Source organism: Quercus lobata, chromosome 6 (assembly GCF_001633185.2).
Source record: "Quercus lobata isolate SW786 chromosome 6, ValleyOak3.0 Primary Assembly, whole genome shotgun sequence".
NCBI lineage: Eukaryota > Viridiplantae > Streptophyta > Magnoliopsida > Fagales > Fagaceae > Quercus > Quercus lobata.
In genome coordinates this window covers 6,222,370-6,247,081 of record NC_044909.1, presented here as the reverse complement: position 1 = coordinate 6,247,081, position 24,712 = coordinate 6,222,370, and the positions used below count along the sequence as shown (strand labels likewise).

At 34.0% G+C, this 24,712-nt stretch overlaps 2 protein-coding genes across 4 annotated transcripts; both read right to left on the bottom strand.

Annotated features, from left to right (window-relative positions):
• Positions 1–5,064: 5,064 nt before the first annotated feature.
• LOC115993869 (putative TrmH family tRNA/rRNA methyltransferase) lies at positions 5,065–8,848 on the bottom strand. The gene is made up of 4 exons (XM_031117849.1): positions 8,453–8,848; positions 8,236–8,337; positions 7,076–7,202; positions 5,065–5,667 (listed from the first exon to the last, which is right to left on the bottom strand). The coding sequence occupies exons 1-4, from the start codon at positions 8,657–8,659 to the stop codon at positions 5,447–5,449; spliced, it is 657 nt and encodes a 218-aa protein (XP_030973709.1). The 5' UTR covers positions 8,660–8,848; the 3' UTR covers positions 5,065–5,446.
• A 1,108-nt stretch (positions 8,849–9,956) lies between these two features.
• LOC115994731 (pyruvate, phosphate dikinase, chloroplastic-like) lies at positions 9,957–22,838 on the bottom strand. 3 transcript variants are annotated; one of them, XM_031118961.1, is made up of 21 exons: positions 22,676–22,838; positions 21,913–22,204; positions 20,395–20,451; positions 20,004–20,237; positions 19,687–19,824; positions 19,181–19,343; positions 18,789–19,024; positions 18,538–18,666; positions 18,148–18,327; positions 17,557–17,694; positions 14,229–14,393; positions 13,975–14,136; positions 13,795–13,884; positions 13,186–13,324; positions 12,791–12,968; positions 12,140–12,269; positions 11,681–11,809; positions 11,344–11,481; positions 11,122–11,199; positions 10,575–10,666; positions 9,957–10,487 (listed from the first exon to the last, which is right to left on the bottom strand). In XM_031118961.1, the coding sequence occupies exons 2-21, from the start codon at positions 22,180–22,182 to the stop codon at positions 10,445–10,447; spliced, it is 2,889 nt and encodes a 962-aa protein (XP_030974821.1). In that variant the 5' UTR covers positions 22,183–22,204; positions 22,676–22,838; the 3' UTR covers positions 9,957–10,444. The 3 variants fall into 3 exon arrangements, with proteins under 3 accessions (XP_030974821.1, XP_030974822.1, XP_030974823.1); XM_031118962.1 differs by having other exon boundaries at positions 21,913–22,201; XM_031118963.1 differs by lacking the exon at positions 22,676–22,838 and adding an exon at positions 22,331–22,576 and having other exon boundaries at positions 21,913–22,201.
• Positions 22,839–24,712: the final 1,874 nt, after the last annotated feature.

Below are 24,712 nucleotides of genomic sequence, written 5' to 3'. Positions count from 1 at the left end.
ACTAGAACAACGACGCACATCCTTAAGCAAGACTCCACTATAGGACAGCACCTCTAAATTGTCAGCCAATCCTTTTCATTAAAATTTGCCAATCCCCCTCTAGGACAGCATCACTAAAACCAATATCAGAAGCAAACTAAAGGGCTTTACACGCAGCTAATGTTTCCACCTCCTCTGCTGTACATGCCTGATTGATTTGCTGCGACATTAAAGCGAGAACTTGGTTAGCACTGTCACGAACAACAACACCAATTCCCAATTTTTTCAACTCTAAAAAATTAGCTCCGTCGAAGTTTATCTTCACCATCTACCTATGGAGGTTGCCATTGAGCCTGAGGTTGCGGAGGACAAGGTCGAGGTAAAGGATTTATGTCAAGGAACCCAGCCAAGTGGGCTTTACACTCTTGCGCCAACTGCTGCAGATTATAGCAAGGCTGTTGCAGTTGTGTTTTGTTCCTTTGAGTCCATATTGCCCAGACCATAAATGCAAACAAATCAGGCCTGTGGTGCTCCTTCATAATCCACCTATTCTTATATTAATGGAGAAGATGACTTATAATTGTTATTATATTGGAGTAAGAATGATGCATATAGCCTTTTTGTTTTCCCCTATTTTCATCATTAGATATAGTCTTGACCTTTCAGCCACTAGCAGGTTGAGATGCCTTCTTAAAACAAGAAATTTCCAACAAAAAAAATATCTAGGGGCCCGTTTGGTATCACAATTTAAACACATGTTTTCAGTTTTTAAACAATACTAGTCACAAACCGACGCATTGCGCGTGATTATTTTTTATGGTGATCTCATTATTATTATTATTATTTTGTAATTTGAACTAATTTAATGAAAAGTAATGCATTTCATAATCATATTTATCACAAAATAATTTTTATTATTTGAAAGTTCAAATATGTGTATAAACACCCTTGAACGTTTAGACCCCCAATTTACAAATTAATCAATTCAAGCTTTATGTCAAACAACTAGTGTGCGGAAAATGAACATAAGCTATAAACAGAATTGGAAATCAATCTAAGCCAATTATAAATCACATCCACAGCAGAAAATAAAAGGCAAAGATAAAGGGAAGAGAGATGCAAACACAAGGACAACACACAATGTGTTATCGAAGAGAAAACCGAAGCCCTCGGCGTAAAACCTCTCCGCCGCCCTCCAAGCGGTCAATAATCCACTAGAAAATGTAGTTGGGATACATGAACAGCAATAGACCCTCCAAGCCTAATCTACCCGATGTACCTAAGCCCTCCAAGCTTCTTGCTCCAACGAGGTTGCGCCGATTCCTTTGTCTTGATGTTTTCTAAAAATTAAATTTGGAGATTCTCTTTCAATAATTGTGAAAATTCCAAGCAATAATTCAGAAGGTAATACATGTTACATGTTCATGCTTTGATTGTGTAATTGTATAATTGATTTGGGTTGTAATTTATAAGTTGAATATGGTGGTGTATATCCAAAAGGGCCTAACTATGTTGTTTAAGATATTGAATATAGTATTGTGTGTGATTTATAGAGTAGCAACGGTTGTAGTAATTAAAAATTGGTTTTTCATTGTCTTTTAAGTTAATAAAAACCTTACATCTACTTTTATTTTTTCAAAAAACCTTTACATATTTTTTTAACATGAATCTTTATATATACCTTAATAAGTAAGCCCTATACAGTTCATTTTCTTAGATGCATAAAAAAAAGATATCTATTCCATAATAATAGTAGCTAATTAGTTTTTTCATGTTCTCATTTATAATGTTTCTTAATATTATCATATTTTACTGGCTGTTGATTTTCATAATAGAGGCATTAAATGAGAGTTAAATTCTTCGAACCTTTCATTAGATTTTAAAAGTCATGGTGTGTGAAGAATATAAGCATTTAAGGACTTTTTTATATATTTTATTATTTATAAATAATGTTAAATGAAATGTCAAAAAAAAATTTTGAAAATTGTCATCTTTATTTCTTATATATTTCTATTATTACTGAAGAACGTTTTACTTTTAGTTTTGATAATAAATATGATTTTCTAGATTAGAGTTTGATTAGTTTCAAGTTTAAATTTTGTATGATTTTATTTAATTGTTGATTATATGATTTAATTAAGTGAATTTAATGATTTATTTATTTGCATTGTAAAGTTCATAATAACATTCGTAGGGCCATCTTTAATTAATTTTTTACTCCTTTAACCGTCGGTCTCTTTGTTTTCTAATTAACGGTTACTAATTAATTTATTTAATTGATCGACATTTGATTTCTTTTACTAATCTCTTTCTCTTCCTCTTTGTTAACATCCTATTGTTTTCCCAAATTTGATGATAATTCTAATGTACTAAATATGCATATTGTAACATTTATTTTTATTTTTATTTTTATTTTACTCCATTTTGCTGCCATGAAGTTAGTACATCCATAACTATTAGTTTATTATTTTATGATATGTTTGGTTTGATATTATTATTATTATTATTATTATTATTATTATTATTATTATTATTATTATTATAATAAATTTAGTGTTTCTAAAATAGCATGTTTTTTGTATTCTCTTTTTCTTATGGGAATACTTTATAAGAAAATTGTTTATTCTTTTTTTTTTTAAATTGAGTGTTTCTAAATTGATATTTGTTTTGTATTTCATTTTTCCATTGATGCATTGTAACATTTCATGGGAAGACTTTATAAGAACAATTTTTATTTATTGAATAAAATATTATATGTTTAATTTTTTTTAAAATGAGACAAAATATAAATAATTATGATATGGAGGATGTTGCTAAATTTAAATGTTGAATAAAATAATATGAGAATAAAATAATAAAAATGAAATGTATAGCAATAAACACCATATTATTTTAGTTATATAAAATAATATTATATTTTTATATACTATCTTTATAATGCAATAATATAACATTTAACAACCAATGTGAATAAAAAAGATAACAACATAAAATATAAAACTAAATCATATCAAGCTGGATTACCTGTCAATTCCAATTTTAGCAAACTAACTGACTTCTAGTAGTCTAAAACTGATTTCTGCGATGCATTTGGTAGAGCTTTCAATACTGCATCAGTATGTTTTGATGGTCAACCTGTTATACTAAAATTAAAAATATATATATACCAAAAATTGAAGGAAAATAAATATATATATATAGAGAGAGAGAGAGAGAGGGGGGGGGCTTTTGTGTGTGGAAAAATAGAAATTATGCATGGAATAAGAGGGAGTGACAATTTTATAGCATGAGGATAAGAATAAGAAGAGTCAAAAATAAAGGAAGATAAAAAGATAGAATAATATTAATATTGAGAGTAGTGGGGATATGAAAAGTTGAAATGGAATGAGAAATGTTGAAAAAAGTTAAGGTAGAGAGTAGTGGAGATATGAAAAGTTAAAATGGAATTGAAAATTTAATAATAGATAAGAATAATTAAAAATAAGATAAATTAAATATGATATTTTGATTGTAATATAATTGTAATATAATAAAGTTTTTAATTCACTTTAAATGTTAAAAAATTGTATAAAAAAATTGATAATGACATAGCTGTTGACGTGACTCAATATAAGAGTAGCAACATTAAATGCTACACTTTAACTTTTAGTAATATATTGATTACACGTATTTTCACATACTTTTTTACCCACACATATTTTCACACATGTTAAGTGCATGTACCAAACATCCTCTAGATATTTTTTATACACTTTCCAATGACATCAAAATAATGCTTCCATTGTCTTTCTATATTAGCAAAGAAAACGTCCACTAATTATGAATGAAATTGGGCAGTAGAGAGGGAAAAGAAATTTGAGCAAAACTAGGCCCTACATATAGTTTGAATTATAAGGCAACCTCAGTACCGAAATCAGAGTGGCACAAAGAATCTAACATCTCTATAGGCTTTAATATTGATAGATTAAACTATTTAAGTGTGAAAACTGATTTTAAGTGGGAAATTCGTGTATTGATGAACCTATTTTTGGTGTTACTAGGTCTAATTCTATTGATTTAGTATGACTAAGGGTGGTTGATTTCATATTTTTGCAAATAAGAGGTAGGTGGTGTTTACTAATTTTGGGAGTTTTCCCAAAATAGTGTTGATTATCAAACTATTCTTATATCAAGAAATATGTTAATATTCTATATATAAATTGATATTTTATAAATGTTTGTATGCACATTGACTATTCGTTTTATGAAAAACTTGTAGGACAACTTGAATTTATTTAAAACTTGTATGTGTGAATATATCTTTATATTTTTTAGAATTATGAATGGTTTATTTTGGTGATTATATTGAATATGTTTTAAAAACCTATGGCAAGTCGTGATTAAAAGCTCAGTATTGTATTTAGTCTTTAGTAAGGAACAATCATACTACAACTAGTCTTTAGTAAGGGACAGTCCCAGAAAAAAGGATAGTGCACATTTGATAACTCCTTAACAAGAAAGTATACTATTGAGGATCCAAAAAGGAAGTTCTTTAGTAAGGGAGTACACATTTAGATTCCAAAGAAGTCATCCTTAAGAAAATGGATGAAAAGGAGGTTGTAGTCCTAAAAGGGGGACAGCACAACCTTGTTAACGGGGCATAAACATTAACCATGAGAAAAGTTTAGGAAATTGTTTATATGATAGTATTGATATATATATTATGATGGCTCACAATATAAATATATTTTTTTATATATATAAAATATTTGATGATAAAATATTGATGAGTTACAAGTTATGAATTTGTTGTAAGAATTATTTATTAGAAAGGTTTGTTCCCACATCCCAATGTTAGTGAATTCCACTTATTGAGTTATCTCATCTCCTTTATTTCCCCTTATAGATACATTAGAGGGATTATTAGAGTAGAAATTCTTAGAAGACAATAGTTACAAATTATCTTGTAAAACTGAGGATTTTATTATTATTCTTATGGCATTAAACATTGTACAGGAGAATTATTTTAAGGATGTTTTATCTTTGAGGATGTTTTATCACATGTAGATGTTTAACATCTACACGTGAAACTAAACAACAATATAGTAGATTGAATGGTCAGATATTTCTTAAAAATAGAATATCCCTCCAACAAAAGAACAGAAAATATTATCCTTACTACTGCACTTACATAGAGAGCTAATTAAGCAAAATAAACAAAATTTTCATTTAATATCTTGAGTCACAAATGGTAATTGACTAATCGCATTAAATTCTCACTGTAACTTGCAGCATATCCCTCCAACATGAAGCTTCTCTCAATCAGTTACCTTGCAACAATTTTCTCTCGTAATGGACTTTTATCAAGTCATTGCTTTTGTAAGAACTGTATGTTTCCTTCTTTCAACATTTGAGGCAATAAAAACCCACAACCCATACTATTCTCAATGCTTGAGGCCAATTATATCACATGGCTAATTGCCTTCAATCAATCATCACCAAACAAAGCATCCAAAAGGTTGGAGGCTGAATTGTTAACTCCACTCTCATCAAAGAAACCATTAGAAGCATTTTCCCTTCTAGATTTCCGCTCTTCAATGATGGTATCAGCTGTTTCTGCACAGAAACTTCGTCTTACCTGTTGAACAGGTCTCTCAGCCACAACAAACTTGCTCCCTTCACGGGTTCTCTCAGGGAAGCCTGCCCAAACTGAAGAAAACTTTGCTTGAGAAGTTAGGTCAATTTCTGTTTAAAAGAAACGTAGGGTTTTTTTTTTTTTTTTTTTTTTTCCAACCAATATAAACTGGAACATAAATTGTTGTCACTACCACACTATATTTTAGGAACCACATACAGTGGGCTTTGGCTCACTTGATTGGAATATGATGCCCTCCTCTGAATGCAAAAGGATTTTCTCTCCTACTTTATGTGAGGTAAATTCTCTAGTTAAATTTTTTTGTTACTTTTAGGAACTTGAATTTCTTTCCAATCAGAACACAAATGCAGTTAGAAAGTAAACAAACTGACCGTATTAGGGGAGAGATGCAAGCTTTCCACAAAAGCTTCATTTTAAATGGAAATGTCATATAAACTAAAGATCTTGTGATTACCTATAGATTGCAAGGGAACAAGCATTTATGCTAATTCAGGTTCATGGTCTTAGTTAACATGAGTGTTGGTCTACACACATTAGCATGTCTGCAGATCTCCAGAGGAGTATTCAGCATTAGCTGTAGAAGTATCAAGTACTTCGAAAATTTGCATGATCTTTTATAGAATTCTTTTACGCATGAATCTTGAAGAGCTCTTTATCCCCATAATGAACAATGGATACCATATAATAATTAAAAAAAATGCTTAAAGGACCACCAATAGAGCTGCCATACCTTTTTATTAATTTCATTAACTAAACATCCCCCTCTTCTTCTGTTTTTCATTTTTTTTTTTTTTGGGTAAATTCAAAAGTTGGGAGAGGAAATTTGAACCCTGGATGTCTAGATTGATTATTCAACATATGGTTGCAACTATCTTCCTTGTTTGTTTATTAGAACCACCCAACAACACTATACTAGTTTAGAATTTGATTCTATGGGCCGGGGCTCTGTACATATGCTATGTGCCTGGGGCACACAAATTACTATAGACCACTACAACTGCCTGTTAAGAAAACTAAGTCAACAAGCAAGTAAGAAAGCAAGGAAAACACAATGATTCATTTAGGTTAAGCATGAACAAAAACTGTAAAAACAAGAAAATAAAATAAAATGGATGAAAACGGGAAGAAAAATTTTCACAAAAACACTCTGTGGGTCTTAAGGACAAAATCCTCCATGTTTATCATGCAAGCACACAGAAGGGGGGTTTTCCCATCTGAGCTAAAGCTCATTGGTTATCTTTTTGATAATTTCAATAGTTGGGGGTGAGGGGGGATTAGAACCCTGGATGTCTCTGTTGGAAACACTAGGAGGTGCCAACTAGTTGAGCTACACTCTTGGAAAAGTCCATTGATTATCTATCATCCTTACACTGTGAAAGAGTACATACAAGTGGAAAGCCTGCATGCTCTAAAAGGTGAAATTTACTTATGAAGTACTTTGATGATTGTCAATAAAATTACCTCCAAAATGATGCAATACAATAGAAGCTGCAACTGTGACATTCAAAGAAGCAGTACCACAACCATACTGTGGGATATAAACAAAAAAGTCGCATATCTCACATTCTTTGGCAGAAAGGCCTGTTCCCTACAAAGTAAAAACAAAGAATCATCACAAAAATAGCCTAAAAATTATGAATACCGAAATGATCTCAAACTAAACTGCAGTTTCTTCCTCCAGTGAGCTTTATTGCAATGCTGTAAAGTAAAATGCCTAGGAAGCCCTCAGTGGCATTCCTAACTTATCACCTTCTTGGTACCATGGGTAACAAACTGAACTCAAAAGCCCAACCCCACCTTTCAATGCTAAAATTTGATTCATCCAAACTGCAAGAAGGCTTGTCTTTTGTGGAGTTTTGTCTTTAGAACATTTGGAGTCTCATTGGTTTTACTAGGAAGGGTTATGGATCTGCTATTTGGATGGAGGAATTGGTTGGGGAAGCACTCGTCTGAAATTTGGAATTTGACACTGTTGTGTTTGATGTGATGCATTAGGATGGAGTGTAATAATCGCAAATTTGAAGATGTGGAGAGTTTGGGGAATCAGCTCCTTGCCTTGTTAATGGGCTCTCTATTTGATTGGTCTCAGGCTTGGGGGCTCACATCTAGTGATTCCCTTCCGACGCTAATTTATTTGCTTCTTCTTGTTCATAGTTGTGTATTTGTTTTGCTTTTATTTGTACATCATTGCTGCTTTGTGATCTTTTCACATGAAGTAGTCTTTTTTCAAATAAAATTTTTCTTACTCATCAAAAAAAAAAAAAAGTAAAAAAAAAAAAATTATTCCCCCAAATATTCAAAAGGACCACTTCCATACATTAGAATAGATATCCCAGCAAAAGAGACATATCTAGGCATCACTAATGCTTAGATTGCAACTTGCAAGCACATATTGTATTATTCCTCTTAAGCCTATGATTACTAAGCAATATAATAAACTTAGCACATTGAAAACTGAAATGATAAAGCATACAAATTCAGACTTCCATACTTAAAAGGAAATTCCACCAAGAAACACCAGACAAACTAATTGAAAAATAACCCAAAATTTTAAATAACCAAAAGATCAAGGAAAGTCACAATAAACATCTATAAACCAGCAAAAATTCAAAACCCCATACCTCATTTCCGAGTAGAAAAGCTGTGCTTTTCTTGAAAGGGTGCTGATTGACAGCCACAGCAGTGTCTGTAATCTCGACCCCACAAATATCACAATCTTTGTCCTGAAACACAAATACCCACTTCAAGATTTCACATTCCAAACCCAAAACAACCAAAAAGACAAAGACTTCGTAAAAAAAAAAAAAAAAAGCAAACACACCCACAAAATTCTCGTACCTTGAGGAATTGGCGAGCATCAGAGAGAGAGTGGAAGTGGCGGAAGCTGACGTGGGAGGTGGAGCCGTGGCTTCCAAAGGCGTTAAAGTCTCTGCGGCCAACTAGAATGAGCTCGGAGACGCCGAAGGCGGTGGCGCTCCGGGCCAGTGTGCCAACGTTGTGTCGTTTTGCTATGTTGTGCACCACTACGTAGCACTCCACGCTCATTTTGTGAAAGAGAAATGGGGTTTTGGGGGTTTTGGCGGTTTTTATGGTTTATGGGATTCGGGAAGAGAATTCAGTTGTGGCGGCCGACCATTTTAAGCAGCACAAGAGCAAAGTACGAGAGACACAAAAACAATGAACGACGTCGTTCTTCTTTGACGAATTTTATTTTTTCTCTTTTTTAAAGAGAGTCTTTTTGTTTGGGGGGTAAAGTCGAATTTTAAAATAAAATTAGCTGGCTCTATTTTTGCTTAGAAAAAATTAGCTAATGCACTGCTTATATAGCCTGTTTAATTTGTCGCTCACTGAATTTTTTTTTTTTTTTTGAGGGGGTGCTCACTGAATATTTAGCAAAGGCACACTACTTATGTTTCTATCATAAAATTTATTTTCATAAGAAGTTAAGAACAATCGATAGACATTCACGACATCAAGAAAGACATAACAAACGGTTGGCTGAAATGGACCAAATCGAATAGATTGAAGTGGGCTAAATTGAACTGAATAGAACTAAATGAACGGAATAAGACTAAATTTGACTGAATGGATTGAATAGAACTAAAGTGAACACAATGGACCGAAAAGATCAAAGTGGACCATATAAGACTGTATAGGATCAAAGTAGACCGAATAGGACCAAAGTGGACCGAATTTTCTTTCAATATGTTGTTTGAAATATTTCATTTTGGTGAAGTTGGATTTTGTAAAGCTCCTTGAGGTAATCTTATATTTCTTCAAGTTTGTTATGTAAGCTCAAGTTTTGTGTTACAAAACTTGAGTTGAAAGCTATTGTAACATGTTAATTATAATGGATTATTAAGAGCTTAATCTGTGGGTCTAAGCTTAGTAATGTAAATCTTGTGTATATTTTATATGTCTTATATATGTTTGATGCTTTTTCTCTTGGATTCCAAGTTACATATCTTGCTAGCTTATCATTGGGTATTTGATGGGGGCAACTTCTATTACATTTGTGTTGGTAACACTTTGTTGACAATATTGGTTGAGACTTTTCTCTCACCAAAAAGTGGGTAGTTTTCCCAACATTTCTCACATTCTAAGATTATCCATAAGATCATAACTAAAATTATTTTCCTATATTTTATTATGTGGAAAAGATAAAAAGAAAATAAAATTATTTCATCTATTTTGAAGAAAAATATTCAGACCAAATAAAACAAAACTATAAATAAATTGTCATCATTCTTCCCTTTCCTCTCTTCTCACTTTTAAGCCAAACATCTCATTCTTCCAATGTACAAAAAGCAACAAAGTCCTTTCATTCTTAGTCAGGATTGAATTTCATTCTACAATCTAAAGTTCTACCATTGTTCCATGTATGTGCAATAGAGAAGCAAGCTATAATATATTTGGTTGAGTTACAAGAGATCCAAGCATTATATATACATGGTACAGCCCTGCAAAATGTGCTGATGTAACTTGTACCCAAATTATGACTTGTTTAGCTTCTTCTTTTTCCCCCTCAGTTCGAGTTGTTTACAGTTACATATTTCTTTTGAATGTACAAATTAATTTATTTTTAAAACTCTAAACAGCAGAATTATTATTCACAGAGGATTTCCTATCAACCATAAATACTGATCCCCTCTTCTCCATAGGACGACTTGTCCATTCTTTTTCACTTGTATAATGTTGATAGCATTCCCTTTCTCCTTGCCTTTGTCTTCTACACCAATGTAATTATTCAATGTTTCTGTATATGTTATATGCATATTCAACTGCAATTACTACACAAGGTCAAGCAATGTGTTGAAGTAGTTAATCCTCTCAGACAGCAACTTGAGCAGCTGCGAGCCTAGCAATAGGAACCCTGTTGATAAAATTTAAATCAGGATTTTGTTCCAATTATGAAAGTAGTATAAGTATAGGAAAATTCTAAGTGCCAAGACAGGCCAACCTGAATGGAGAACATGAAACATAGTCCAGTCCAGCCTCTGCAAAGAAGGCAATGGAAGAAGGATCCCCACCTTGCTCTCCACATATTCCAACCTGTTTTATCACCATCATATCTCAAGTCAAGAAAAATAATGAAAAATGCCCCTACATTACAATAAGCTATTAGCAGAGCTGCCAGCATGGGATATATGAAAGAATTTGAGAATTTATATCATGTTCCAACTTGATCATAGATGGGGCACCATGAAAACATTTCATTATTTATGAGTGATGAATGCTGCAAAATGCAGCCCCATCATCTTGACAGAATGACATGCCAGCCATCATAAAATGCATGAAGTTCAATCTGCAGACAGCTCGAATATTGTCATAAATGGCTAATTGAAGCTATGCATTGCTTGGTCTGGTCACTTTAATGTGATTTGAACATCATTTTTGTCACAATCATGAATTGCTATCTTTCTCTGATAAACCCAAATGTCCTATCAACTCTCCATAGACAGGAACATTTCTACATATTTCAACAGTACAAGTGCACCTTATAATACCTTTAAGCTAGGCCTAGCTGCACGACCCCTTTCTGTGGCAATCTTGATGAGTTGACCAACACCTCTTTGATCAAGTACCTGCAAGCAACAAAATTGGAATAGAAGAAATCAGTTCCTATTTGTCTCCATTCCCCTAAGTATGAACTCTTCTGTTTCTCTTAGCATAATCCATCTTCCCAAGAAGCCCATGGACTTGTGTCAAGATAATTAAAAAAGACTAACCTCAAATGGATCATTCTGTAGAATGCCTTGGGCTAGGTAAATAGGGAGAAACTTGCCAACATCGTCTCTACTGTAACCAAAGGTCATCTGTGTGAGATCATTGGTTCCAAAGGAGAAGAACTCTGCTTCCTTTGCAATCTGTAAATCATGCATTACAGGATGCAAGGCATTATTAGCAGTAATGAATATTACATTCCTTTATCTAGGTTGAAATTTATAATGGTTTGCCAAGCTTCAAAGAGAGACAGTAAAAAATAATGTCTTTCCTCATAAAGACTTCCCTATGGCTTAAAAAGTATTTATAGAAACCTGAAAGGAACATTTAAACTTAGCATACCTCATCTGCAACTAGAGCAGCTCTAGGGATTTCAATCATGGTCCCCACCTTATAGTTCAAGGAGGAACCCATCTCAGAGAACACCTTCTTAGCAACACTTCGTATCAAACTCACTTGATGTCCTAGTTCCTGACATAGCACAACGTCAACTTATCTCAGAAAAAGCACTTTGGGTGTTTGTTCCCTTAAATATTAAACTGTAAGAATTCTGATCAGTTTTGACTTTTATGATTATGAGATCAGAATTGGTAGAAAAGCATATCTAAAACTGCATGAAGTTTAATCACACTGAGGTTTCTTGTTTTGAGTGACATACACAGATTCAAGATAAAGAAATGAAAACATGGTTTAGAATGAGGAATGTAAATTTAGTTGCATCTTTTTCTCTCATTCTAAGCATAATAAGTGAACCTAATATTGCACATGAATAATAAGACAAAAGAAGAGACAGAACCATGCCTGAGGTGTTCCAACAAGGGGAATCATTATCTCAGGAAAAACTTTAACACCTTGGTTGCTCATTGAGACAGCAGCCTGAAAGATTGCACGTGCCTGCATTTCAGTGAGTTCTGGATATGATATCCCTAGCCTGTTGAGACAACAGAAAAAGTTATTTGTGAATAACAATGAAATGGTTTTTTGTATATATCTTGTATTCTTTACATGTGTTGCTCAAGAAAACTAGTGTTGAGAGCTATTTCAGAGTCATCCTAACAACAATGTAATATGAACTCGAGGATAGTCAAATAATTCTATATTGTCAGAAAAGGAATGAGGTAGTTGTGGGTTGCCAGTCGAATTATCAATACTCTGAAATGTGGCCAAGATGAAGACGCAGTCAGTGCTCAATGTATCACATGCAGTTTTAGTTCAGAGTGATGAGAGTTGGAGCCCAACATGATGTAAGAGGCACCAAAGTGTAGTGTCTGTTTAATAACATCTTTATTGGCTTTTAACTAAGATTCTATATCAGTTTTATATTCAGAAAACATAATTTTTTATAATACTACTAGCAATTAAGGGAGCACTAGTTATACTGGTTGCCAACTACTATGAGAACAAAATTTGAGCAATCTTTGAAACAAAAGCCCATAAGAAGGGTCACCAAACCTGCAGCCTCTGAAACCAAGCATGGGATTTACTTCTGATAACTTTTCAATTCTTGAAAAAACTTCATCTTCATTTACTCCTGTCTCTGTAGTTAGTTCGCTTACAATCTGTTGTAGGTCACCTTCTGGAAGAAATTCATGAAGTGGAGGATCCAACAGTCGGATTGTTACTGGCAGGCCTGAAAATTCCATATAATCTTGGTTAATTACAGATTCAATATATATATATATATATATATAAAGACTTAAATGTAAACTGAGTGCCCAAAATACTCCAGTACTAAGTTTTCTATATCTCTCTATTGTAATTGTCATTGCAGTTTACCAAATTTGTTGCTCCACAACGCAGATATTTCATAATTTTCAAATTTTCAAAACAAAAGAAGAGGAAAGTACCATCCATTGCACGGAAAATTCCTTCAAAGTCAGATCTTTGATAAGGTAACAAACAGTCCAGAGCTACCTTCCTTTGTTCAGGAGTAACTGCCATTATCATCTTCCTAACAGTCTTTATCCTTTCATCTGAAGCAAAGAACTGAAACAACCCAAAGCATGAGAAAAATAAAATTTGTAACCTTACTGGACCAGATAAAAGATGATCTAGAAAGTAAAGCTAATTTATTGTTTTTAGTTAACACCAATATACACTAACCTTCATGCATATGAAACATTTGTGAAGAAATTTATAAAAGAAGTATGAGGGATGTTTGAAATCAAGAGAAGAACTTGATTAGGTTCCTAGCTCTACCTTGCAATTGGATAGAAGTTGGGGATTTACATGGATACAACATTGTAATAACAAAAAAGGGAATGTCTTAAATTTAAAATGTCCTTGTTTCAACAATTGCTTAAGAAAATTTGCGCACGCACATGTATATTGTACTCCCTACTACTGTAGTACAAGCTATATAATTGTCTCACGTACAAGCTATAAATATCTGGGAAAATTGTTTCTTTTACATGTTATGATGAGGCAGATGACAGTGAAGTAAGAGAAACAGTTACCATGTGCTCTGTCCTGCAAAGGCCAATCCCTTGGGCACCATTGTTTCTTGCTGTTAGTGCATCTTCAGGTGTGTCAGCATTTGCCATGACCTGTTACAGCACCATACCACTAAATCAGATTTTATAATTTCCCACTACTAACAATACAAGCACTTACAGCAGTTAACAGAAATGTAGCACCTTGAGTTGCCTTATCTTATCAGCCCAAGACATAAAGATCTCCAAGTCGCCACTTAAAGCGGGTGGAGAGAGTGGTTGTTTTCCCAATATCACTTCACCTGTTGACCCATTGAGTGAGAGCCATTCTCCTTCCTTAATCACCATATCCCCAATCACAACAAACTGCATTGTTTATAAACAAAACCTATTTATTATATTCCCTCTTATTCTGAAGCAGCTATAATGCATAGGAGATCAAATTTTTAGAATTTTACCTTCTCATTGTCATTTACACGGATTTCAGAACAGCCGGAAACACAACACTTTCCCCACCCACGCGCTACAACAGCTGCATGAGATGTCATGCCACCTCTAGCTGTTAAGATACCAACAGCTGCATGCATACCCCCCACATCCTCAGGGCTGGTCTCTGTCCTTACCTTCAATTACACAAAATCATAGAAAACTTCAGTTCTAATCAATGAAACGGGAATAATAAGTCGAAATGCATATGAAATAAGATGTTGTGAGTGGAGTGACCAAAGTCATAAATAAATATGTTTCCTGTATAATGAAATTTGTTCAACCTAATATCATAATGTTCAATAATCTGACATGCAGCTATATCCTAACCAGGGGCGGAGCCACACAGTGGCTTGGGGGGCCCCGGCCCCTGCAAAAAAAATTTTTTTCCATTAGAGTAGGTAGAAAAAAAAATTGAGCTCCCCAATATTGGACAGCCGACCCCCCATGGCCCATTCTCAACTAGGCCTCGTCAATGGGTCGGGCCGGGCCGACCCGGCCCGCTTTTACTTGGCCCATGGGTCTAATGGGCTGGGCTTAATGGGCTGTTGACTAGTCAATGGGCTGGGTCGGGCCGGGCTGGATGGAAAAACCTAGCCCATGGCCCTACCCATGGGCAATGCCCACTTGGGCTTTAGCGGGCTGGGCTAGTGAGATGGGTTTAATGGGCTACCCATGGGCATTTTTAACAGGTCTTCAATGGGGTTATAAAAATTTAACCAAAATAATTATAATTATATATTATTACAAACTATCAAATTGAACAATTAAATCTACTAAAAAGATTCTATTAAAAAAAATACTAAGACATACCTCTTAAAAAGGTACTAAAATAGGATTAATTAACTTGTATTGATAAAAATAAATAAGTACATTGAAATTTTCATGAATATATTAGATTGAAAATAGTTGCATCACTACAAAATGTGTACATCCCAACTAGGTTGAACAATATTTGATTCTTCAAATATTTAAATATTTGAAGAATCAAATATCAATTCTTAAAGGAAATATTTAAGAATTTTTAAGGGAAATTTCCTTTAAGAATGCTTACCGTTTGAACAATATTTGATTCTTCAAATATTTAAATATTTGAAGAATCAAATATCAATTCTTAAAGGAAATATTTGAGGAATAAAATATCAATTCTTTAAGAAAATATATGAAGAATCAAATATCAACTCATTAAGGAAAAAAAATTTTCCAACCAACGGTAAGCCTTTTTTTTTTTAAAGAAATTTCTACTATGATTGTAACTTGTAAGGAAAGAATTGGAATTTATCAAAGGAAAAAATGACTTTCTTTCCAAAGGCACAGAGGTAGGGCAATAGTTATCTTAGTAACTTTGTTTTAAAAATCAAAGTTACTAGACTAATACCAAAATATATATATTTATTATGCATATTGTATCACAATCATTCCAAGTATTTAGTGGTTAGGTGTGTGGTCTTAAAGTTTTTATAATGTCTAAAGTTCAATCCCTCACCCACCTACCCCCCAAATTATTTTGTTATAAATTTTGGACAACGGGTCGGACTAAGGGGCTGGGCTAATGGGCTAGGCTAACGGGCCGGCCCACCGGGCGCCCATGGGTAAAGAAACCAACCCATAGCCTGTCCCATTGGGCTACTGGGCTGCCCACGGGCTTCAATATTACCGGGCCGGGCCGCCCATTAGCCTGGTGGGCTAGCGGGCTACTGGGCCAGTCCATGGGTCATGGGCTATTTGATGACCCTTATTCTCAACTATTCTCCCAAACCCAGCTCAAATATTCTCCCAAACCCGGCTTTAATTTTAAGCCTTATCATCTTATACACTCCAAACAAAACAAGTTGGTCCGCTCAAGTCCAAACACAAAAAACAAAACTTCACTTTCTCTTCATCTCAAAAAATCTACCCACTGACCCACGGAATCCCTTTCTTTACTTCTTATTCTTTTATTTTGTCTTCTTTGATACACTTTCATTTCCACTAGTATCGTTGCCTACCTACCAACCCCCAAAACTCCAGTCCTCTGTACTCACAGTTTGGAAAAAAAAAAAAAAATCATGACCAATTTTTTCTTTCTTCATCAGCTTTAGTTTTGGAACTTGGTGACTGGTGAGTTTTCTTCTCTTTCTTAAGCATTAGACATTCATCTCTTTTTAGTGTTTTTTTTTTATTTTCTCAACTATCTACACCTAAATATTCACATGCTCTTTATATTTTCATAGATTTTTAGAAAAATACATGATTGAAGGCATGGGGAGATTGTTTGTGATGAGTCTTGAAGGAAAGATCTAAAGTTGGAGGCAGTCAGGCAGAGGCAGTAGGCATTGCCACACGGGTGACCCATCTTTGCACTTTGTGAAGACAAAGTTTCTAAGGTAAAATTGTTTTGATTTATTACCTATTTTTGATTAGTTAGATATCATATGGCTGTGGACGTGGCTGTGGGTGTTGTTAAATTGTTTGGTTTATGTTGTGTATCAATACTTGTGTGTTTAATTTTTGTTTTTGTTTGAGAGCTTATTATTAATTAAAGTCGTATTAAAAATGGATTGTATGTTTAAATAATAGTGGAAATTTTGTTTTTTCTTGAGTATGAATAACATCCATATAACTAAGTAAAAATTTCTAATTAAAATTTTATTTTTTAAACTTCTTTTCAGGTTCATTTTTGAGTCATATTCTTAAAGCTAAAAGAATTATAAGCAAACGAAAAACAATTGATGCATTCTTTAAGAAAAAAGATGTTAGCAATTCAAAAATTAGAACACCTGTGGCTGTAGAAATAAATGTTGATACTTCAATGCCTGATGAACACCCTGACCCCTCCAAATGTTCAAGAATTCAATCTAAAGAAATAGATCGTGATCCAATATCACATAAACAAATATGTGAATTCTCTATCAACAAACAAGATGAAATCCAATGAGCTTATCTCAAAAAAAGTCCATATCAACCTAAAAATATAGACTATCCATACAACGATGATACTCATCGTCGTCAATTTCAACCTTCATAGTTCGAATCAGCCCCCCATGTAAAAATTCCTGGCTACGCCCCTGATCCTAACTAAGCGTACATGTTTTAATACAAAGAGTGTGTTTGTACTCGTGTTACAATAAATGGCATCAGTGAGCAAACTGCAATGCCATTAGAATTATAACTAAATCTATTCCATCAGTAATATCAAGCCATAACCATAAGCTGCATTTTTTGTCCAACACGGGAAATTTCTCTTTATGTAGCTCAAAATAAACTAACAGCTCTATGAAAGAAAAGGAATTGTGAAAAAGGGTATTAGTTTGAGCATACCAAGATGGCACTCTTTCCTTGTGCATGCCATGCTTCAGCATCATCAGCTCCAAACACAATCTGCCCCACTGCAGCCCCTGGAGATGCTGGCAAGCCCTTGGCAACCACTTTGTCTTTATAAGCAGTCGGATCCTCAAACTAGTCCAGCAACATTCCAATGAAGTTAGGAAGACCTTTACATTATCACATAAATGTCATCATATGTAGTTGTATGCATACAAATGTCTACAGTGCATTGTTAGAGCAGATGTAGGGATCTTCATCATAGAGAAAAATAAAAATGATTATCAAGAATTTTTTTGTGTGCAAAGAACAAACATAGGAACACCAGATATAAAAGACATGACAAGCTAGCTTAATTAAATATATTGATTGAGATATACTGAATATACAGGCCCATGTTAATGATTCTGCATATACATTCAGCCATTAGCCTATACTTTGCATCAAAGTTCATTTTAAGTTCCTTAAATGGCAATTAATTAATATTGATTTCAGTTTGACCCATGATTTTTAATTTGATGTTAAGATGAAAATGCCAATCTATATGCAGATATATTTGCTATTAGACCACTGTCGACATATATATACCTGTGGATGAAGAAGTTGGTCAAGATGTTGTGGCTCCACCATCTTAATTGCAGAGCGCATATCAACAAGCCCTTCATTTGCCATGTCTACAGCTATCTTTACTGCACCTTTACCAGTACGCTTTCCAGAACGGCATTGCAACATCCACAACCTATTTTCTTGGACGGTGAATTCAATGTCCTGTATTTATCAGAAAATACCCCATCCCAGTATGTTACTAAATTATAATAGAAATCATATTATTGTTAAATGTTGCCAAGATATGACTGACTTGTACTTCAGGCTTTGAGAACATGAAGACCATTATAATCTCAGAAATCAAAAAGGTAAAGAAAGTAATACTGACAATTAAAATCATCTTCCTAACAAATGAGAACTTTTAAGTTTTACCATCATATCTTTGTAATGTCGCTCTAGAATTTCGCAGTTCTCCACAAGCTCCTTGTAAGCTTCAGGCATGCAACTTTTCATGGTGTCCAAGTCTTCTGGTGTCCTAATTCCAGCAACCACATCTTCTCCCTATTCAAAGCCATTCTTCAGCTACACTCATAAAATCAATACTAAGATAACCTCTACTGATATGTACATTAATATAGAAGTTAAGTCTTAAAGTAAGCTCAAGATGGGACTGGCATAAAAACCTGAGCATTGATTAGAAACTCCCCATAGAGCTTCTTCTCACCAGTGCTAGGATTTCTAGTAAATAGAACACCTGTCCCTGAAGTATTTCCCATGTTCCCGAACACCATGCATTGAATGTTTACTGCAGTTCCCTTCAAACCAGTTATCTGATTGATGCTCCGGTATTTAATGGCCCTTGAGCTATCCCAAGAATCAAAAACAGCTTTAACAGCCAACAGTAATTGCTGTTTGGGATCTGTAGATAGATACAAGCAAAAGGGGATGGGTTGAAGGGAAAGAAATATACAAATAGTCTTTTCCAAATTTTCTTATGCATTCTTTATTAGCCAACAAAAAGATTTTTCTAAGAAAAGATGGAAATATAAATAAGTTTTTGGTGCATACTTGGTACCTGAAGGAAACTTTTCACCCTTGGTTTCAAGGTAAACATTCTTGTACTGTTCCACCAGCTCTTTGAGGTCAGAGGATGTTAGTCCAGTGTCAAGTTTGACTCCTTTTGCATTCTTCAACATTTCTAACTTTTCCTCAAATAATGTGTGTGGAATTCCCAATACCTCCAATTAAAGATGACAAGGTTTTCAATAAACATAGCAACAAGAAAAGATGACAGCATGATATATTTACTCCATTTAGAATAAAAGGAAAAATAAGCACATACACAATTAACAGATTCAAGCAGTTTAGAAGGTGCATTTTAGTTTGGTAATTTTAATGTTTCAGTACCTAACAAATAGTGAAAGACTAGTTAGTATAACAAGCAACATCTAGAAGAAGCACTTACAACATTTTACTATAAATGAACACTACTAAGCATAACAAGCGACATCTAGAAGAAGCATTTTTATTATAGATGAAAACTAGTTAGCATAACAAGCGACATCTAGAAGAAGCACTTACAACATCTCCAAACATGTCTAGAAAACGTCTGTACGAGTCATAAGCAAAGCGCTCTCCACTTTTTGATGCCAAACCTGCAACTACCTCATCATTAAGCCCGAGGTTGAGGACAGTGTCCATCATGCCAGGCATGGAAATCTACATATTACATAAGTAGGAGGCAAATTAGTTGATTTTCTTTTATTATTGGAGCGAAAGTGATATTGCTCCAATCACAAGTCATGTCAACAGTTGTGAAAAATATTGTGTCCTTATTAACATTACTCTTATAGATAAACAATATGTAGCTACTATATATTCATGCAGCAAAAGCTTACCGCTGCACCAGAGCGGACAGAGAGAAGAAGGGGCTTAGAAGGATCACCAAGGAACGCTCCCATGTCCTTCTCCACAGTCTCCAAACCTTCCAATATCTCCTCCCATAAACCTTCAGGCAACTTCTTTCCATTCAGCTGATATTCTTGGCATGCTTCTGTTGATATGGTAAGTCCTGGCGGTACAGATAACCCAATGCTTGCCATTTCTGCAAGGTTTGCTCCCTTCCCTCCCAACTACAATCACACACACATGCATAAACATTCAATATATCCATTCAATTTTTCCTAGACGTCCAAATACTCCATCAACTTGGATCACAACAGATTCTAAAGAAGTAACCATAAGATGTGGTTCATGTGCATGTAGATTAGAAAGATAAATAAAGCTTACCAAAGTCTTCATGCCCTTGTTGCCTTCACTCCTTCCTTTGCCAAAAGTAAACACTCGCTGTGTAAACCAAACGAAAGACTAATATCAGGCTTGCAACACTTGATGTAACAAGTGCTTGAAGATCCCTGTAGCTCAGTGACTCTGCTTAGTCTTTCTTGTGAGGAAAACCAAGAAATGAATTATCCAATAAAAAAAATGCTTGTACTATATAACATTAATTTGGTGACCTCACCATAATTGATGCGACACTAACACAATTAGCAACCAATTTGCTCATACAATTTAATGGAAGACACAATGTGAAGTACTTAGAGTAAAGAGGCCTTATGTCCACCATTACACACTTTAATCTTATTTTCCATCATAAAACCAACTCTGTTAAAAAACTATATATATGCCAATTGCAAAAAAAAAAAAAAAAAAAAAAAAAAAATGTTGGGACTTAGATTCTAGCTAGTCTATGATAAACCTTAAACCATATGTTTAAAGGATGAGGCTTCCACCACCTCCCAGAGCTACAAACATAACAGGCAAAAACATTTTATTCTCAGCATTCCATAAACCAACCACCCTCCTTCTCTCCTCTCTATGTCCCTCCATTCCAAACATAAAGAATATTTTCGTCTTAGCAATTCCTTTACCAAACTAATTCATATGACTTACTAGGAAAATACTAAAGCTATTACTAATTTTATTACAAAATACTTATAAATTGACATGACAAATAATGTGGTTTGTGTAATTTCAACAACTTAATAATTAAATAGTTTAATTATTTTTTTGGTGATTAGTGGCACATTAGTCTATAAAGCTTATGTGGTAAAATTTATAGTATCCTCAACATCACTCAACTTATGCAAGTCATTCTTTCATCATTTTCAATAAATGTTGAAAAGAAAAAGAATTACACAATTGTTTTTCATGTCTCAAAATGTTTTTCGTAGGTCCATATTTCTTACAAAAGATATTATTATTTCAATAGTTAATATTTGTTTAAATATAGATCACATGAAAAAAATTCTCAAGTTTAATTTAGCAGTAAATTATTAACATTTTTAGAGTTAAACTCTAGAGGACATTAAAACTTTACTGGTTAGAGAAACTCTAGGAACACAATTTGTATGCTACAACTCATAAGTCGTGTAATTCATGAATAAGAAGTCGCAGGTCTTTGTGAAAGTGGTTGTACACTGCTCACCTCCACCAAGTTGTTGTAAAAGTTTGTGGTAGTACAAAAACTGAATCAGTTAACATGATGACTATAATAGCTTTAGTTTAATGTAAAATTGTAAATGCCAATATTGGACTTGGGCTCTGTTCGAACTAGGCCATTGGCTAAAAAATAGCTATTTTGGGCGTTAATGTCAACCCATGTCCAGCTCCCCTCACTTTTGGACCGCTGAGCCATAGGTTGAACAAGTGGTATTTTGGGATAGCCTAGGCCCTACTTCAAATCCCATGTAGGCAACAAATGGTGAACAAAGGACCCACACCATGTGCAAGGAATAGTTCCCTTACCTTTTGGGTAGTTGGAGTAGGGTCAGACACCGGTGTGTAAATGGCTTGAGCTCGGGTTTGACCACGAATCGACGGTTCATAACTCTTGGGCTTGGCATTGTTGAGCCCATTTACAATGATGTTCCCTGAGTTGTGATAGCGTGCACTCCCAACTCGAAGGTTTTCTTTGAGAACTTGAATTTGATCCACACACTTTCCCTTGAATAGTCTTTCGTTGCAAATTCCTGGTGCAGTTGTCCTTACCAGCATACCTTCCATTGTTGATGACATTTTTTGTGCCCAATATCCACTGCTAAACAAGTCAAAATATTAGGCTAAATGAATTGGATTGGATTTATGATGTTCTTATTGTTGAAACAAAAACCATAGAGCAAGAAAGTTCAACGTGTGAAGACATATGAAATATAAGAAAGATTACATAGAATTTCATTCATCCCACCAATGAATAAAAAGAACACCAGGGTCTGTTTTTGTTTTGCCTCAACAAATGTTTATTTTTCTTCTTTCTTTACAATTTTTCCTTGTGATCGTTCTAGTAACTTCAAATAATATAATAGCAGAACTGCAGAAACCTCACTACTAATCTTGAAGTAATGGATACATGATAGACTATAGGTTAAAGTAATATATAACACATCGACATGCTATAGTTTTGCATGTAAGAGTATATACAAGAACTCATTGATTGACAACAAAGAAAGAAAAAGATTTCAAGGTTATTTGGTTGTCAAATTGTTAGAATAGTAATCAAATTTATACGTACCTGAAGTTGCAAAGAGAACTCTTATCTATTTTTGAGATATTCAATTGGCCTTGATGAATCTCGAGGTCCAGAGAGCCTCTTTGATTCTCTAAAACCAAAAAAAATAGCGGTTGGTGTTTCTTTTTTTTGTATTTTTGTAATAAGTCTGAGACAAGAGCTAAGAAGAGTGACATGAGTGGACGAAATTATGGTTAACTAAAATTTCAAATAATGGTTTTTGTGAGTACCCACATATAGACACTAGCCCATTCAGGGACGGAGGCATTAATTGACCAGGGGGCAATGGACCCCCCTAAATTTTTATAAAAAATATATATATATATATATATATTAGTATATATATATATATATGCATTAAATTTAGTAATTTTGTTCTATAAAATTACATTTTACTCCTTTAACAATATTTTTTATTCTTTTTAGAGTAATATTACAGTTACAAACTCATTTACAACATTTTTATATGGGTTATGCTAACAAGTGCCCTTAGGACACTCATTAATAAGCCACTTTAGGAAAGTTTTAATACCACTTTTATGTAAAATGAAAAAAGCTGTCAAAATATTAATTACTTTTTTTTCATTTCCTATAAAAACTTTCTTTATATGGATTATTAACCAGTGCCCTAAGAGCACTCGTTAGCATTTCCCTTTTTATATACTGTTGAGGTACAAATTCTTATTGTTTTGTATATGAGCCTATCACTTACATCACTTTTTTACTTACCAATAATCACTCGCTATATCAACAATATACCTCTAGCACTTTCCTCATTTTAAAGGCCATTAAAAAATTTATAGATCTAAAATTTAAAACAACATATACTAGCCCAAAAACATTTGTGCAACAACAAAAATCACCAATAGCAAAGCTAAAAAAAATGAAGTCCAATTAACCAACTTTACTCAAACAAACAATTGTCCCTTTAAAAAATTTTAAATAAAATAATTTTGCATTTACCCAACAGGCGCACACATCAAAAACTCAAAAAAAAAAAAAAAAAAAAAAAAAAAACCTCAATGACTAAGAAGCTATTGAGGTAAAGGTCAGAGTCGCTCTTCTTAACTCAAAGTCCTGGCCCCATCCCTAGGCGCATTTGCCCTTCACTCGATAAGAAACCATTGGTGGCTTTACTTTGGAGAAGTGCTATTATATGTTAAGGCCAATTGCATATATGAATGAAGCTATGGACGTGTAAGAAATCGGTTGGGTTACTCGTGTACTTTGAAGTTGATTGAAGGTCAATTCTTACCTCTTGGGATAAACTGTCACCCACATTTTGGGTTTGTGTGTGGGATAACAGGCTCATGGGCTAATGGCACGCATTTTAAAAACCATATCTTTTTCTTCTTTTTTTTGTGAAACAACCGTATCTTCGGCTGAGGTATTAGAGGATGTATTGGAATCAAGACACAAATTAAATAGTAAATATATTCTTAAGTTTATTGTATTTAATTTAAATTTTTAATCATAAAATTGATACATTTCAAATGAGGAGTGAAAGGGGAAAGACAAATGGGTCTTTCAACAACCCCCTAAGGCAAGCGTTCAATCCAAGCAATTTTCGGCATAAGACCGATATCTACAAGGAAACCTTGCTTCATCCTATGAGTAAAATTCTTTGTACACCAATTAGAATCCGAGCAAGGCTCTTTCAAACATGGAGCACATGGCACTAGGCAGTCGAACACCTAGGGGTGCATGGCGTCATGCCCCAATTTGGGCTATTTAGAACTCGGCAACAGAGCACCCTTATCTCATAAGGAGCACTTAGGAAAGGTCATTAGTCCATCATGTTAGCATTAATTATCATAACCAACCATAATCCCTTTTGCATTAAATACAATGGTACAAGTCTTTACCATACAATATTAGGAGAAATATCTAACGAACACGTCCCCTCAGTTGATATAAAAAGATTGTGTATTATTAACATCCCTCTGACTTTATAGGGAACTAGTCAATTGTCACTAGCCCATATTCAAAAACCATATAAATACATTCTTTAAGTTGTGAATAACAACATGCACTCTGAAT